The sequence below is a fragment of the Notothenia coriiceps genome, unplaced genomic scaffold (assembly GCF_000735185.1).
Source record: "Notothenia coriiceps isolate Sejong01 unplaced genomic scaffold, NC01 NC01_scaffold00009026, whole genome shotgun sequence".
NCBI classification, from domain to species: domain Eukaryota; kingdom Metazoa; phylum Chordata; class Actinopteri; order Perciformes; family Nototheniidae; genus Notothenia; species Notothenia coriiceps.
In genome coordinates, this window is record NW_011341727.1 from 2,302 (window position 1) to 21,065 (window position 18,764).

Genomic DNA, 18,764 nt, shown 5'->3' on the forward strand with positions numbered 1-18,764 from the left:
CGTGTGCCTTGGTCATTTGAGACATTTTAATACACTTGGTTCATCATGTATTCCATATGCCATTGAAGCAGCCATTTAGATGTGTGCATACCAACACAATAGCTACTTGCACTTACACCCTCCCATGCACACACACACTCCTTAACAGAAATTGACAGCCTGACACACACTTTCTGATATGAAAAAAAAGCATCTGCAAAGAAAGGGGAATGTGAAATGATTAGGTTATAGTAAAGCACACACCTCTCTATCTATATCTCCCTCACACGGCGCAGCACAAAGCTTTCTATCCATCCTACCGTCTCGCTGCCTCTCCCTCTCTTTCTCTTCGCCTCTCACACACTGCGCCGCAAAGTTATATGAAGGGCATCAGGCAGGCCCGGCGAGCCGAGTGCAGAGTGACAGCGGCGAACGGAGTGATGGCTCGGCCCGATAAACACCCAGCGTCAAATGAAAAGGCTCTGCGCTTGCCATCATCCCCTGTCACAATGCAATTACTGAACAGAGTGATAGCAAGATAGCAGCCCCCACCGCTAGCCACAATGATAAAAGTATTGACTGATTTGATTGAATGATTAAAATAATGCAGACATAAAAATGGGGTGAAGATAGAGAGGAAAATGGCAGGGAGGAGAGGGAGCAATACAGAGAGAGGGTGGGGCGGGCCGCGCTGCCAGGAGTGAAGCTTTGTAGATATGGTTATGTCATTATTGTGTGTGTGTTCAGATGTTTGCTTCATCTAAGGGTGCTTTTGGTTTGGTTCTTTTGTTCTGTGTTGTTTCATTTCTCTGTCTTTCCTGTCTCTCAGGTTGCCATTTATGCTGACGTGAAGGAAGTTCTGCTATCAGATGGGAACGAGAAGTCCATTCAGAGTATCCTTTCATCATCCGCTCCCCCTCTTTCTTTTCTCTCTATCTGTGCCTCATTCCCTAAAGCTCATATTTATTTATAAAAATGTCTTTTTTTATTGAGCTTTCAATTAGATGTTGGGCATTCCTGTACACAAAAAACACACATGGATTCAAATATAGAGGCATGCAGTTTTATCTCGCTGTGGTAACATCAATTTCATTTTGTAATGTTCAATCTTACATCTGACATCACATGTGGAACAATATAACATGATAAATTGATACAAACAACGTGGGGGGAAAAAAACACAGATTCAGTCACATGTGGTTTTTGGACATCCCAAATAAATATAACTTAACCTACCTTATAGTGTAAGTGTACATTTTGATGTGTTAAAAGGTGAATTCCAATTAGGCTTTTTCATTTTGTAAAATGCACGCCTTTGCCGCAAACTTCCTCCCTCGAGTTTCAACAAAAAACGAAACATAATTACATCTGTGATGGTACGATTTCTTTCATGATTCTTGCAGACTCCATTAGTTGAGCCAGGTGTACCTAATGAATTGGAAACTGAGTGTGTATTTATACCAACAGCATAATTGCAACCCCTTAAGTAGTAATAGACGTGCTTAATCAGTCTTTAATGATTGATCCAGCGTATATTATCTATCACGCCATTATTATTGCTATTCAATTCTGCTAATATTTGAATCCCTTCTAAACTTGAATAACATGAATTTGTCTGTCTCTTTAAGACAGTATCATAAACGTAACCTTGGCGTTTCATCCTTGAATTTAGAGATGTGGTTGTGTTGAAAGAAGAATAGCCACCTCTTTTATTTTGTAGGCAAAAGCAGCAGATGGGGCACCCACGGTGACAAATACCCAGCACCAGCGCTCAATGTGGCATCTACCAATCCCAGCTGCCCACTATGCCATGATAAGAGCACAGTAATTGCCATCCTGTCAGATTTAGTTTGAGACTTCATCTAATGCTGAGGCTAGGGGAAGGGCTTGATGAGTGTTTTAGAAACAGGAACAATCAAAGTTTGTTTAAAATGTTTTGTGTGGTTAAGGTTTAGGCCTATAATTAAGTTTTTAGGACGATCTTGAGGTGAGATTTTGGCGAACGTTTGTTCTTCGAGTGTGTTATTGATCAATTCTGTCAGCATGTTAACCATTTTGCTCTTCTTTTCTACCCAATGTTCACTTTGTTAGCCTCTTGTTTTCCCTCTCTTTTTTCCCGTCTTATTTCAGTATTGTTCTCCCTTTTCTTCTATACTCGTAGATCTTGCTTTATTCACTAAACAACTTAACAGATAAGAAAGAAAAAGCTCTGATTTGTTTCATTTTTTCATAAAAGGAGGAAATATAAATACACATTTCTTCCCAATTGACCAACATGGCACTTCCATATTCAGCTCTGCTTACAATATCTCTGTCTCATCCGGCTAAAATGCTGCTTTAGTGATCACAATAAGACCAAACAATAACATTATGGTGCTTATAAAACACATACACACTCGCATATACACACTTGGGCATGCAAACAATATACCATTGACCGAGTGCTTTGTTTCACAGAACAAACACACGCAGAGAATTGTAAGTGAAATCATAGCGAGAATGGATCGAACACACACAGAAAGAGAGGGTGAGCGTTGAGAAAGAAACAATAATTTGTTCTGGGCTCAGCCAAATGTTCCCATTCACACACACTGCCGACACTGTGTGGCGTTTCCTCTCGCTGAGGAAGCTGTTGGTCGGAGCCTTGTGTTAATGCCCACTGTTTGTCTCACATGGCCTTATTGTGCGGGCCAGTGTTACAATAGAAAGAGATAGGGGGTCGTGATATGGCTCGGTTTTTATACAGGGAAATAGATGAGGAGATATGTGGGAATAGAAGTTGTGAATGGAACACATTTTTTACTTCAGAGTTGTTGACCTCATTTATAGTGCACACACACACACACACACACACACACACACACACACACACACACACACACACACACACACACACACACACACCGTAGAGAGGCACTTTCTGTGACCTTGAATACTCATGTTGGAGATCGTTTGAAATGTTCCATTAAGAATGATTGATGCATGTCATTGGCTGCAACTTGTCTACTTCAAGTGATGGGAGCAAATATGAATGTTCGATAATACTCAAATCTCTTTCACCTTTTCCTCTTTATTTTTGTGTGTGTGTGTGTTTGTGTGTGTGCGCTGACCTCTCCCCCAGTGGTGTGCTGGTGATGAGATTACAGTAAGCTGCTCTGCTCTTCGCCCTGTCATCCCTATGCATAATACACTGATGCACAGGTGTCCAGTGTGTGATGTGCGTCAGGCTTGTATTATGTGCTAACCTACATATTATTGTGTATCTGTGTCTTGGAGGCCTCCTTGATTTGTGATCTGCTCTCCAGCTATCAATCCATCCATCAAGTTATCACGGTTTCCCGCCCTCTCTCCCTCTTCCTCTCTGTCTTTGTCGATTGGATTTGTCTCAGCTCTTTGCAGGCTTTAAAGACAAGGAAATCCTAATTGAATTGCTTTGCAACTCCACAAGCCAGTGTATTACTAGACAACTTGACATCAATCGCCCTGCCTTTGTGTGCGTTCATTTGCGCGTACGTGTTTGTGTGCGAGAGGGCCGGTGTGAGTTTGTGTGTCTGTGGTTAAAAGCTTTCCCATTGATCCAGCTCCAGGCTGCTGTGATCTCGCTCTCTATCCCTGAAGATCATCTCTTCTCACTCACGCTGTCTCTATGTCGGCTACCATATGTGTTTTTACCCAAAGAGGGTCTTGATGTAGCTCTGACTCACAGGACATTACAATAATCCTAAAGCAGATCTAATCTGATGGGAAAGTCTGCAGTTTGAATCTCCTGATTAATAAATCACATGTCTTTCCCTCGATCTTAAGATCCCTTTTATATGTGGCATACATTTAGATATGCAACACACTTAATTCAACTAGAAAAACATGTATTAAACACACACTGCATGTGTAAAATTGTATGTTGTGTGACATGTTTCAAAAATATTTTAGTGGCTAAGCATTTTATCTTGAGCTTTATCTTTATCTTAAGCTTTAAAGGTGAGGTATGTAATTTTGGAGAAACCAGCTCGAGTTCGCTGGAATTTGAAAATACACAACCGGAGAAAATCTGCCACTTCCTTACAGAGCCCCTCCTCCAACACACACCAGCGCTGACACACACGAACGCGCACATGACCAATGAGGGCACGAGATAAGTTTGTGCACAGATGGAAGGCTGACAGGCAGGTAGGCCATCCAGTTATTTCAGCCGGGCCGGCTCAGATGATTGGTCGTGCTTTTTACAGCGCCACGGCTTCCACAGATGACATTTTGTATGTATTTATTGTCAAAGCATTTAATATATTCATTGCTATCGGGATGTTAAGAGCATTCCATGGAATATAACAAAATAAATAACATACCCCAACTTTAAGGCAATCCCACTTAAAGTGTATGGATGTGTTGATCATGGATCTAAACACACAGGAAATCCTCAAATGTACACATGGTGGCTTTGAATAGGATTCCACGAGAAGTCCTAATTTAGAGTATTCAAGACATTATCTACTGTAAACATAGTTGGCAGAGTGTACTGCATGCAAAAAGTATAAGAGGAGATCTTTGAAACATGTGTTTACTGCTGAGGATGTAATGCGTGTGTGTCTGTGATGAATCCTTGACCGTGGCATTTCAGATGTACGAAAGCTGGCCGAGAGAAACAGACAAACTGGAAAGTTTGGATCTACTCAGGTTTCTTCCAGGTGAGAATATTTGATCAGCTCTTTATATTTCTTAAAAAGTGACATTTAAAATATATAATGTGCAATGCCTTCGTCTGTGAGTATCTGTAAGTGATGGTTTTGGACCAACACATCTTCATAACATGGTATCATAGAATTTCCTCGCATTCATTATTTGAACCCTTAACAGTAAAACCAATCAAATCAAGTCAGTTTTGGGATTTTTCCACTTTCATGTCTTGAAAAATGTACAAAAAAGAGGTAAGACATTTTATTATCTTTCTAAAATGGTTTTGTTTCATCATGTTTGATTAAGAAACCCAATCCTCACACTAACATCAGGTCTTTTATCTTTAAGGTGTCCGTGTTATGGATTTAAGTTTGGAAAATGAACAACAAAAGATCAACCCGTGTTAGCTACACACGGACTCATGCATGCAAACACTTACACCTCATATTTAAGGAAAGGCTGAACCGTATATAATTGTCGTCCCTGTCATAATGAAAATGCATTTTACCATTGACTGGCTGTTTCGCCTCCTTACCTCTTCCCTCTTACTCGCTCACTCCGTCTCTCCCTCCTGGGCATATTTACATGAGTGGAAGGTGGAGTGAAAAAGTAAACGTATAATTAGGCTACATTACTTTGATTGTTTTCTTTTCAGATTATGCCTGCTGTCATCGCCGCACCACAAGAGAGGGCGAAGGGCACGATGTGATTGGACAAGGGGAGGGAGGGGGAGGGACATTTTGCGTGATTGTGTGTGTACATGCATGCGAATGTGTGCGTGTGTTGGGATCCCCTGCCGTGAATTGAGATTGTGTTTCTAGCGGGGCCTAATGTTTTGTTTACTGAGTGTTAATAATGCCTAATTAATAATCCCCCTCTCTGCCTAACAGTCTGAGAGAGAGGGGGAAAATGGTGTGGAAAAAGAGATGGAGGAGAAAGCTTTGAACAGTGCGCAGCATCAGCACCCTTACACTGTCTGGAAGAGAGAAATTATAGCCATAGAAAATCACAATGCCCTTATACACAAAGTAAACTTCAATGTTCTTTAGCACTGAACCGAAGATGACCAAGTGGCAGGTTTTCTGACCAGCGTGAATGGTGAATAACTTAGAAGGACCTTCATGAAATACAGACAGGGAGACAACAATCTGACCATTGTCACTGGTGGACAAAGACAACCCAGACAAGACACACAGTGCAGTTCTACCGACGAACAACAAGTAGAGACAGAGCAACACTTCCTGCTCAAAAAGCAAGAGATGACTCACTCTCACGCCAAATCACAATTTAATGTTTAGTTGAGGGAAGAACTGACAACATATAAGGGTCGGAGCTTAAAGAAAATCAACATAAGAACTAATGCTGTCAGAATTATCGCGTTAATTTTTTGAATTAATTGCGTTAAAATATTTAACGCATTTAACGCATGAGCAGAATGGCCCGCCCCATACATCCCACCAGTGGCAGCGCTGGGGTGCCTGGTAGTGCCATACCAAGAAATGGCTTAGCCCCACCATGAAACATGATGTTAAAGTAAGCAAAATAAAATCCGCCAACTCACGCCGAGTAAATTGCACAGACAGCAGTTAGTAAGATTGATTTCAGTCGTCACTTGTCTGGAAATACCGAAGACTAGAAACGGTTTTGAAAACTTTTGTCACGTAGTGGTCGTCTTCTCAATAGAACATCTTTGATAATGTCTTCTGGCCAATCAGAATCAAGATAACGGCGTGGTGTTGTTGCAGGAAGTCCCGACGGAGAATACTTTTGCTTTAGTACATCTCTATATACATCGATACAACATTACGTGTTGATAGAAATCAACACGTAATGAAATAAGACCCCACGGTTTGATGATTGATAGGTGTGTGGATTGTCTTTCATTTAGACACACAGAACAATGTTATAATAAACATACATACATAGGCTACATATGTTAAATGGATATATCCGCCTTCTTTCATTTATCTTTCCATTCCCACAACAATATACATACAGATATGGGATATTTTGGACATAGTTCGAATGGTGATTAATCATGATTAATTAATTTTTAAGCTGTGATTAATCTGATTAAAATGTTTAATCGTTTGACAGCCCTAATAAGAACACATGAAACGGCGCCAAACTGGCATCTATTTACATTTTATCGATTTAATTGTATGGTTCTTATTATTCATGATTCACAATATCTCATTCTATTATATAATTTACATGTTTTTAAAAAAATGTATTGCGTATACAGGATTGTACATATCTTTTTAAGTAATGTCAACCATTATTTTTGTAGTTTTAAATTGCTAATCAATATATAATGAATACTTATACAGTTAATCCTGCATTGGTAATGACAGTAAGAAGAGGAAGAGAGAGGGCAGTGTGCGTGCTGAATAGCTAAGTGAGTGTCCGTCTGTGTTTACATGATATAAATGTCAAGTGTCATGTCAGAAGCTGCCTCTCTTTACCTTTCAGATGACACGTATTCCCTCCCTGACACTTTCTCCAAGTCTCTACCGAAGCAGAAGCACAGTGGGTGTCAGGGAGAGCGGTGTCAGGGTGTCGGGAAGACAGGAAAGAAGCGGTGGAAGATGAACTGCTGTCGCTCGCTGTGCAGTTTCACTATATCAGTTCCTTCTGTCTCCAGCTCTGCCAACACCCAACTTTGTTTCTGTGTTATGTGTGCCTACAGGGTGGTGAGGTGGGACTGCGAGTCAGACATTTCGGCACTAGAGGGTCACTTTGACATTGTCATGTGTGCAGACTGGTAGGTACACACACACACACACACACACACACACACACACACACACACACACACACACACACACACACACACACACACACACACACACACACACACATACAGAAACAGACATTTATCTCAGTGTGTGCGCTCATGGCATTAATTTTCACTTTTGCATGACAGTTCTTGCATGGCCCCCCACCAGCGCCTGGACCTTCCCCTGCTTTGTCCACACACACACACAGACACACACACACACACACACACACACACACACACACAACTCACTTACACACACACAACTCACTTACACACACACTCACAACTCACTTACACTCACACTCATACCCATATGCTCAGATGCCCGCCTGCCTCCATTTTACACCAAATTGCCTCGTTTTCATGCTTGGTGTCCCAGCAAATGGATGACTTAGGCAAATTGCAAATAATTGCGCCTTGACAAGGAAGGAGACACAGTAAGATAAAGAAAGAGTCGAGGGCGGATGGAGGGAGGAGTAGAAATGGAGATGGAAATGGAGAGATAGAGCAACATAAACATAACAATTAGCCTATCGTTCATTGAAATGTAGATCTTGTGGCCAATTGAGAATAACATCTTTATTATCGCTCAATTGTACCATGTGAGGCATGAATCTGGATATGTATTCCACATAACAACATCCTTGGAAAAACATTAAGAAATTAAAGACTGATCTTTGAAAGCAAATCAGATTGTGCATTACTTCCCTGAAACATGAATCCCTACTTTTCTTTGTGTCAAATCCATGAAAAAGGATGGATTTAGCTCCCTTGACTTAAAGACAGACACACACTGACAGTCAGTACACTCCTTCTGTTTGAGCAATATTAATACTTTAAGAATATGGTGAAAATGGTTGATTTGATGCCCAATTCGATATTCAGTTTATTTACCGTGCTTTGGGATAAGTCAATTGGTTTCTTATTATATTTTATTATGGAAATCAAATATCCTTTTTTGACACGTTTCTCCTTAACCATTACTTTTTGAGGGCAGGTATACATACTGTAGTTCAGGTACACTGCGGGAAAAACCGTAACATACAGTTTTTAACAGAACTTAATTTTCATCATTTTTTTAAGCAACCTTGGAGAAATAACGCGGCAGATGTGCTGGTGTGCAGATGTTGTGTTTATTAAAGGGACCCTGTTATGCTAATTTTCAGGTTTATATTTGTATTGTGTGCTTCTCCTATGACATGTCTCCATGCTTTAATGTTCAAAAAGGTCTTCATTTTTCTCCTACTGCCTGTGCTGCAGCACCTCTTTTCACCCTCTGTCTGAAACCAGAGTCCAGTCCGGAGAGAAACTCCCTCTGGAGGGAACCTTGGGATGTTAGTCTTGCAGAGCAATTACATGCACTAAAACATATACAGTAACACACTACAGGGAAAGGGAAAACGCCCAAAAAGCATAATATGTCCTGCTTAAAGAAATACTTCAGGTAGGGTTCACACAGAACACAAATACAGATTTTCATTTAAGATGCTGATATCCAATGCGTCCATTAACCACCATGCACACTGACATAAGAACATGCCTATAGAACACACACGCTGCGAAGAATGACATGCTGTTGGTTGACTCAAAAGTACTTCAGCTTCACAAACACCGAACAAATGTAGCTTGTGTACAGTATGTGTGTATCTATCTGCACAAGTGTGTGCACGTGTGCTAAGTGCAGCATTAGTAAACGGCGTTATCATTATTGTAATGTCACGGTCATTACAGGTAATAGTCAGGTACAGCACCCAGCGAGAGAAAGAGAGCCGGCAGCTAATAGAGGATATTTTACAGCGGACGAGTGTGTATTAACACGTGTGTGCGACGGATAAAAGCAGATAGTGTTAGAACAGAGTAAATTGTATGTGAATTTGTGATATCTCGGGGTTCTTAGATTTCACATTTTCTCAGCAGAGATGCATGCTTGTGTGCGGTGTGTGTGCTGCAAGATGTTTTTCTCTGTGGTGCCATTTCCCCCCCGTGTGTGTGAGTGAGTGACTGTGTGATAATTGCAGTGGTGGTGGTTGAAGAGTGATGGCTGACCGATTAACGGGCGCATCGTGGTGATGATCACCTGCGAAAAGGTCAACAACGCGGCTTCCACTCCGATTAATTATAGCTCCCACCGGTAGCAGCGGAACCACTGCTGAGAAGCCAGGGGAGATGGAGAGAGGGGGGGGGGCGGAGAGGAGAGGAGTTTGGTGGAACATTGTGTATCAGCAGTCCATTATGTGCTTACTCCTTTGGATATCATGTTTATTTTTGAAGAGGAAGTATTATGCAAAAGAAGTTGAGAAGTATTGGAGTGAATCTGGCGGTTGGAAATGTTTCTTAAGTGCTGTTAAAGTACTGCTCATCCATCTCTGTGTGAAGTCTTAACAAGGTATAAATCATAGTAACTGCTTGACGTGGCTTTCTTTATATTAAATGTCAAGGGCAGCAACCGTACACTGCCAGTCACAGTAGCTGGAGATGAGAAATAGTTCTACACTTGGTAAATGACATCTGCCGAAAAAACATCAGCACCGACCTTCAGATCTATATGAATAAAGACGGTCGACCAATTTGTTACAAAATAAATACATAAGCCACCACTGTCATTTTACAGAAAGTCACGATAAATAGTTCACCTTTCCATCGGAAATAAAATAAATGCACAGGAAAAAAGGGAAAAGGAAGAATTACATTCAGCTATTAAAAAAAATGTTGTTTGCCAATTGTGACCTCACTTGGACACACACACACACACACACACACACACACACACACACACACACACACACACACACATCCGCCAAAAGAGCAAGGCTTCTCTGCGCTTTTCTTAAATGTAATTTGAACATGGTTATATGGACAGAATGACAACTAGTTTTTAGCCAATCATGATCCAGTATGAAACTTTTGTGAGTGTATCGTGGAAACTTGAAGCCTCAATTGCAAATACAAAAAAAATGGAAATATCAGTGAAGACATATTCTGTCCAGGAGTAAATCCTTTGAAATCTACGATATTTGCAATATATTTCATTACATTTAAAATTTCAGTCAGAGAGAAGTCGAGGAATAGTGTGTGTGTGTGTGTGTGTGTGTGTGTGTGTGTGTGTGTGTGTGTGTGTGTGTGTGTGTGTGTGTGTGTGTGTGTGAGAGATACAGAGAGTGTGTGTGTGTGTGTGTGTGTGTGTGTGAGATACTCAGAGAATGTGTGTGGCGGAGGATCCTTGGCTGGGATGTTGGCGTGTCTGTTTTCTCCAAAAGCTGTCCATGTGTGGGCGAGGAGATAAAGCCCTGTTTATGAGTGTGTGCGGGCGTGTGTGTGTGTTTATGTGCATATTACTTATGTATGTTCTATTTCTATATTCATTTGCATCTATCGTGAATTCACAGTTTTTATGCACACACACCATCTGACTTATTTAATGCTGATAAGTCCATGATGTATTTGATGTCCTATCTTTCTATGTTGTGCACAATTCAGCACCACGTGTTAGTGGCTGCTGCCGTTTCAATCATATCACTGTTCTACAAAAGTGCAGTCCTTTCTTTATTTCATTTGGCTAATTTTGCACAGCAGCGCATTTTGTAATTTTCTGACAAAACGGTGTCAACTCTTTTTTTTAAGAACATGTTGTGCACACTGTATGACTCCAGATTAAAAATATATATTTGTCTGATGTCTGTAAAATATTTATTACCACACTAAAGTAATGAAAATATTTGTGTTTATATAATATAGCACATTGATTTAATTGATGTCAAAATATTAGTGATATCAGAGCTTAATTGTGACGGTGATGTTTAACATTTATAGCTATTTAGAGAATTTTCTCTAAAATTTTCTAACAAAGATACTGTAAATAGATCTCAGCGGTATGCTAATTGTTGTAGATTAAATATGAGCGAAATCACACCAAGAGGTATTCCGGCTTTTTACAATTCCACTTCAACAGAGTAATTGTTAGGGGCACACTTAAAGAAAAGTACAAGTAGCTTTCTTAGAGTGCCGTTTAGCAACACGCACATACAGTAAACCATTGTATGCGGCCTAATAGGATGAAAGAGTGAAAGCAGTGTTTTGCCGCCTGATAGTTTGGGTATTAAATGAGTTTTTGAGAAGGTCAATGTTAACACCCTTATTCCCTGCACTTCACTGGCTCAATATTAGCTTATATTATATTACGCATAGTGTTTGGGTTTTCTTTTTTCTCTCTTTCTTATGTGGCTCATTCTTGTTTTCCCACATAACAGCAGATATAGATATGTACATGTTCTGGATGGTTTCTGATTAAATAATCAAAAATCTATCAAATGCATCCCAACGAAATTCACAGGAAAGCAGAATGAATACATAAGATTTACTTACCAAGTCCTTGTTGAAATGTGTATGTTTTTTATCTTGACAGTAAGGACAAAGTTTGGATTATAAGACTATTGAAATTGAGATTGGACTCCCTGGCAGAGTTTAGTTTGTCTGATTTTGGATTTGAGATACACAACAAAAGTCCTGAACTGACTAATAAATGATATTATGATCATGCTTTGTGTCACAATAACTTAAGAAACAAAAATTGGTATCGACTTTAATAAAAGTGATGACGATAATTAAAAGAAAACATGGATCTTAACCCTTACATTTCCATTAGTGGGTTAAAAGGGTCATTGATGGTGTCATGTGTTTCCATGGCCTCACACTCGCAGCCTTGACGACATCCTGTGTGTTCATATATGTGTGAAGCAGACAAATATAGCAGCAACGCCCTCTCGCGCGCACACACACACACACACACACACACACACACACACACACACACACACACACACACACACACACACACGCCCTTTTTGTGCCCTTTGACCTCCACTCAGTTCTGACTGGAGTTTGTGGGCTGTCCTGGGTGGGGGGGGTCAGCGTGAGACAATAGGTCTCTGCCCGTCTGGGGGCATCAGGGCTGACCTTAAAGGGGGAGTCCACTCAATTTGAGAGTTCATGAATTTTAAACTGACATTATTGAACTGTGACTGCAAACCAAACATGGTAATAGAGGGAGAGCAACACTTTGTATTGTTTGGATTTTAATTTCTTCCTTGACACCATGGTTAAAAATAATAGCTGGTGATATCATATAAATACTACCTTTCATACATGTTTACAAATAGTTTTTAGGACCTGGAAAAGTAGAAATAATCTTAATTTGGTTAAACACCATTGCAAACACTGTAAAGGTGACTCATATTAATACAAGTAATGTTTAGCAGCATAAACCAGCTTTACAAATAGTCAAAGGAAATCAAAACCTGTATCTCAGACAACTAAAAAAACTCTATTAACATTGGCATTTAGGGATTCAGATGCATTTCTTTTGAAACATTTAAACGTTCTAATATAATGTCAGGTTGATCAAACTATATAATAATGTTTAAATAAACATTAACAGTGGATACAATTAGAAACATTAAGGGATATTAGCTATTTTTTCCCCTTTAAATATATTCAGAAAAAATTCAGATTCAAAACTTTATTTTTCTTTCCCCCTAGTTTGATGAATTTTACATATTTTTACTTTATTTTTTACATTTATGTGTCTGTTGACATTCACAACTCTCATCCGTCCTCCCTCAAAGATACCTGTGTATGACACATTATTTAAACAGTAGTTTGTTCTCTGAGTGATCTATAGACTAATACGTAGCTGTTGGCAGGGTTACTTTATTTGACACACTGTATGTAACTTTATATAAGATTTCCCCATGTTAAAAATGTTCATCAGCAATGACCATGGCTCCTTTTTGTTATTTAACTGTTGCCCTCTGAACGACACGATGTCCTTCCCTTACCCTCAGTTTGTGTGTCTTTGTCTGTGTGCATGTGTGTGTGTATGTTTTGGCTGTTGCCTCCACCCAACTAGCTCACTTCCTTGTTTTCCCTACCACTCACTTTTCCCGTGAACCGATATCTGTGGCAAAATCAAACAAACACAAACCTCTCACCTTTCAAGTAAAATAAACTTTGCGCCTCTGTCAACCTTAAAAGAATAACAACCCTCTCACAGACGTACACACATCCTGGTGTTGGTGAGAGCTTGAAATGCTAAGTCCTGTTTTGTTATTGAGATATGGCCATGGATGCAGAGAGGAACATTCAGTGACGTGCACCTCTCGTTCCCCTGGGATCAGAGGCTTTTGCATGAGGAAAGGTCAGAGGCTGTGATTAGAAAGTTACGTCCAGATTGCCCCCCCCCCCGGCCAGTTGGGTGGATGTGAGGGATTATTTCAAATCTGCACTGTATTGTTGCATTTTAGTCAAATTACTCCACTCTCATCTGTGATAATAGGTACACACACACACACACACACACACACACACACACACACACACACACACACACACACACACACACACACACACACACACACACACACACACACACACACACACACACAGTGCTCTACTTACTGGCATAATGGATTGAAATGTGTGGTTTTGGATATAGAGACAGGTGTTACTTTGTTTATAATGATTGGAGTTAATTTGTGTGTGTGTGATGTTCTGTTATGAAACCTGGGTTCAAGCATGCAATATCCATATTGATTGTAACCTTCATCTACAATTCCTCTTTTTTAAATGTTTGGACTTAGTAATCGGTCGTTTTCAGCCAAGTGTATCTGCATTGAATGTGCACAAATGTAAACATATACAAAGATCATCCTTATAATACCATAATAATAAGTTAGACAAATTAACAAGCTGTGACTAACTTCTAATCATATGGTATAATCAAATATATGTACCCTGAATTATTCAAATATGGTTTTACACTTTTTTGTGAAGTTGTTCATATGGTGAAAGAAATATGCATAACTGCTCTAATTAACATGAACACAGTCTCTCCAACACACACAGTTAAAGTACAGTGGTGTTTAATGTACAATGGAACCAGTTAATTAGATTTGTAGTAACATTTATTTCCTGATTTAGTTTTCCTTTGTGTGTTGTTTTGTTCTCATATCTTCATATTAACTTCAGAGCGTACTCTCCAGGTATTAATTCCACAAATTCAAGGTGCTTTCGCGCCGCTTTGAAGTGTTCCAGTAAAACTATGTACGCTTGCATGCGCACACGTGTGTGTTTACTGTAGGCGATGGTATCTGTGCATGTTGGATTTTCTGATGTTCTGCATTCCCATCCGTGCCTCGACAACAGGCCGAGGTGAATACACACGGAAACTGAAACGTAAACAAAAAGGAAGAGCATCTTACTCATGCAAATTGTTTTTCCCTTCTTCTTGTTGGTGGATTTATTTGTGAACAAAAGAAAAATAAATAGCCTGGTGCTTTATCTGCAGCTGCTATCACAGGAATGCAGAATTCTAACCTGAGTCTCCCTCTTCCCTCAGTTTGTTCCTCGACCAGTACAGAGCCAGCCTGGTTGATGCCATAAGAAGATTACTGAAACCCAACGTAAGTGTGGTGTGTGTGTGTGTGTGTGTGTGTGTGTGTGTGTGTGTGTGTGTGTGTGTGTGTGTGTGTGTGTGTGTGTGTGTGTGTGTGTGTGTGTGGCATGTTAACAATAATTTGCCATCAAATGGATCAAGGATATACACACCTAGCATTTTAGGTGTTAACAACAACATAAGATGTGAACATGTGTAATGTGGTTAAGAAGGAACATTAAACATACAGGCTTCTGTTAATTTAGAGTGTCTAAAGAGTGCACACATACACACCACAAAAACACACACAAGAAGTAAATGATATGTGTATGAATAGGTATGGATACTGTGTGCCCATGCTGTTTCTGTATTGACTGAAGAGGGTTAATTTCATGAAGGAAGCCAAGCCAGATATTTGTATATCTCTGTGTGTGTGTGTGTGTGTGTGTGTGTGTGTGTGTGTGTGTGTGTGTGTGTGTGTGTGTGTGTGTGTGTGTGTGTGTGTGCCTCTGTGTGTCTACTGTATATATCTCTGCTGATCCCCTTCCTTTAAATCACCTCGCATTCTTCTCAATCATAATTAGACCTCGCCCCAAAAGCCCATACACATTAATAGGCTGACAGGATTAATATCATGTAATGCTTTAATGCTTATTATGAGCAACTTGAATGCATCGCTCTGATCTCCGGCTCTCTCTCTTCTGCCTTCCCTTAATCATAAATCCGAGGCAACTTCTCCCTTTTGGCCTCGCGATAAGACCCCACGCTGTGACAGCCAAAGCAAATGGGGGGGGGGGAAAGCAAAAGGCTGGAAGAGATAGGGTTGAGGTTTCTATTCATCTGAGGGAAGAGGGCTGCGTTTTAAGAAAAGAGGCCAGACGGGTATAGGGAATATCTGTTTATGAAAAAGAGGTGAAAACTGCACTCTAGGGAGGGAGATATGGAAAAGAGGAGGGGAGAGATGAAAAGAAAAGATGGAAGGACAGAAGGAGGGAGGAGAGATGTGAAATGTAGCTGAGGGAAAGATAAATATCTCTTTATTAAGATGGATTTTGTTTGGTGAAATAGAAACATGCAGGTTAAAAGCACCAAGGGCCAGTTCAACCAAATGAAAAACAAATGTCAATCCAAATGAAACAACAACCAGAAATGAGCTTCATAAACACTGTTTTAGAAATATTCCCTATCAGAACTGCTGACCTCATGTTTTATCAATAATCCATTACACTATACAGAAAAAGATAGACATTTTGAAATACCTTCAGCACCTTAAAAATACATTTCCTATCCCCTGTATTTCATTAGGATGGGACATATAAAACCAAAACTATCAACTTGGTTAGTTTTATGATAGATAAGTGAGGAAATATGTTGAGAATATAGGTGAACTAAGCCTTTAATCTATTTGTTATAACATTTACAAACAGCAGATGTAACTGGAAAGACAAAAAGGATTATGTTATAATTATTATGATTACATTCAGGTTGTTGCCTGCCGTGACACGCGTATGGAATTATCATGCTCTTATTTTGAAAAGCTGAAGCAGGCCATCACGTGCTATTGGAAAATGGCCGAGTTTTGTGGGTAGATTTTTGTTCAAATAGTTTTTCTCTAAACTCTGGGTACGTAAAATCCACAAGCGTCGAAGAAAACTGGATTCACAAACGCCTGATCAAAAATTGTAAATGTCAGAAAGATAGTCACAAATGCTTTCCACTTACTTGTGAAACAATGTATTATAGTAACCTATTTTTTAAGTAGAATTTGTGTAGCTCCGTTTTTAATCAACTTAATATTTGTTACAAGTTCACAAATCTTTTTTTGCATATCGCAAAGTTTTTTTACATTTTCAGATTACATACTTTAACACCGATTTCGATCTGATCACATGAATGATATTGAGACAAACGTATCTCCATATAGCGTTTCCTCCGCAGTGACATGCACAGTGAAACCCAACGTGTGTCTCAGTTTCAGTTGAATGCCGAAGCTGCTGTTTTGCCGAGTGACGGACATGACATCTGGCCATTGTTGTACATCTGTGTGTTAAGTCTCTCTTCATGTCTCTCCCTCTTTAATCCAGTGGAGATAATTCAGGGGCTAATATGATTTGAGTGTCGGCCATCAGACTGTCTCTGCCACAACAAGCTTGCCAAATATTTAATAATTTGCTAAGCTGATTAAGCAATTAACAAAGCAATTAATTCTCCCATCTAATGGCACTAATTTGTTGTTTCTGACAAAGGTGGTCCATCCGGTGGGCTGGATCCCCTTAATCAGCTGATTAGTGCTGGGAGGAGTTGTTTGTTTGGTTTTGCTGTGTTTTTAGGGTACGGGGGTCTAGGGGGGAAATGCCACTGGATATACAGATGAAAAATCTGTCATGCATTGTGATCTTGTTCTTTGTGTTCATTTGTGTTTCATAGTGTGTGTACTTGCTGTACTGTATGTGTGTTTGTGATGGCTTCCCTTTTTAATTCAATTAAAACAATAATAACATGATCAACAGGAAGTACAACTGAAAGATGAAGGATTTCAAAGAAACGTAGAACTTGTTAGTAATCCTCTTAGTATTCGCAGGATGTCTGTGATGCATGTGCTCATACAAACTGTCGTTCTGTCTTTGTCACACACACACACACACACACACACACACACACACACACACACACACACACACACACACACACACACACACACACACACACACACACACACACACACACACGCATAGTCATATACATGTGACGAATGTGTGTTCACAATTCTGGAGTTAGAAGAACTTCATTTTTTTGGTTTATCTCATAACGTGCACCTGGTAAAGATCAAAGCAAAGAGACTGGCAACTATGTGTTTGTGTAAAGCTAAATAACAAATGTTTTGAGAAATTAGGCGTTAAAATACGCGTGTCTTACCATTATATCCACTTTCCAAAGCACTCACCCTCGTCTCATTTTGTTTTCAGGGCACAGCGTTGGTGTTTGCTCCGCTGCGAGGTGAAACTCTGAGACTGTTTTGTCAACTGGCCCAGCAGGCCGGACTCTGCGCCTCCCAACACCAGCAGTACGACGCTCAGGTCTGGGATGTTCACTTGAAGGTAGGAAGAGAGTCCAAAAAACTGAGATACACTTAGACAAGCATGACTCCAAAACACTGTATCCCATTAAAAAAAACATTTGAATAAGTTGTTTTTATGTTAAGAGATGAGTACAGGTTCAAAGCAGATGCTGTTAAAGTCTGCAGGCAGGGTGTGGATAAATGTCTTATAAATGACATTATTCAATCAATCAAATGTTCTTTATTTATCCGATATTACAACTTTGTCTCAGAGGGATTTAAAGTGTGTGCAGCATAGGACACTATCTGTCCTTAGCCTCCTAGCAGCAGACAAAGTAATAATCACAGTTAATGGCAAAAAAAGGAAACGTCTGGGAGAGCAACAGAGGAGGGATCCCTCTCCAAGGAAAGACAGACTGACAATATATGTCAACATAAACAATCAAAAGAACATCATTGATAACATGAACATATGCTTAGAAACAAGGATCCAGGATCCTTAAACTGTTTGTATTTTAAGTATTTCTTCTCACAACAGTAGTATGGATTGAAATTAAGGGATAGATCCAGCTTTTAGTGTGTGAGGAAGCCTCTTATTAACTTGGGATTAACTTTTAAAGAGTCCAACAACGTGCTAGCATTGTATAAAAAACTGAATTGGATGGTTAACACAGTTCAATAATATATATTCAATGTAAAAAGAGACCACCACGAATCCAGGTCGTGTAATGCTCACACAGCTTTAATAAAAAAATGTGGGATTAGCGTTTGATGTTTAGAGACACTTTGTGAGACACACCGGGGCTAGAACAGGCTGCCTTCACGTGGCACCGCGAGGGAGTTAG

The 18,764-nt window shown here is 39.8% G+C and overlaps 1 protein-coding gene across 1 annotated transcript in view; it reads left to right on the forward strand.

Annotated features, from left to right (window-relative positions):
- Positions 1 to 17,959, forward strand: part of LOC104945065 (calmodulin-lysine N-methyltransferase-like) — a gene marked incomplete at both ends in the record, with an annotated part of 20,088 nt that extends 2,129 nt beyond the window's left edge. Inside the window, 5 exons of the mRNA XM_010770691.1 lie at positions 809 to 872; positions 4,595 to 4,661; positions 7,340 to 7,414; positions 14,826 to 14,889; positions 17,828 to 17,959. Coding sequence (XP_010768993.1) covers positions 809 to 872; positions 4,595 to 4,661; positions 7,340 to 7,414; positions 14,826 to 14,889; positions 17,828 to 17,959 — 402 coding nt within the window. The remainder of the gene's footprint in view (positions 1 to 808; positions 873 to 4,594; positions 4,662 to 7,339; positions 7,415 to 14,825; positions 14,890 to 17,827) is intronic.
- Between the last annotated feature and the right edge of the window lie 805 nt (positions 17,960 to 18,764).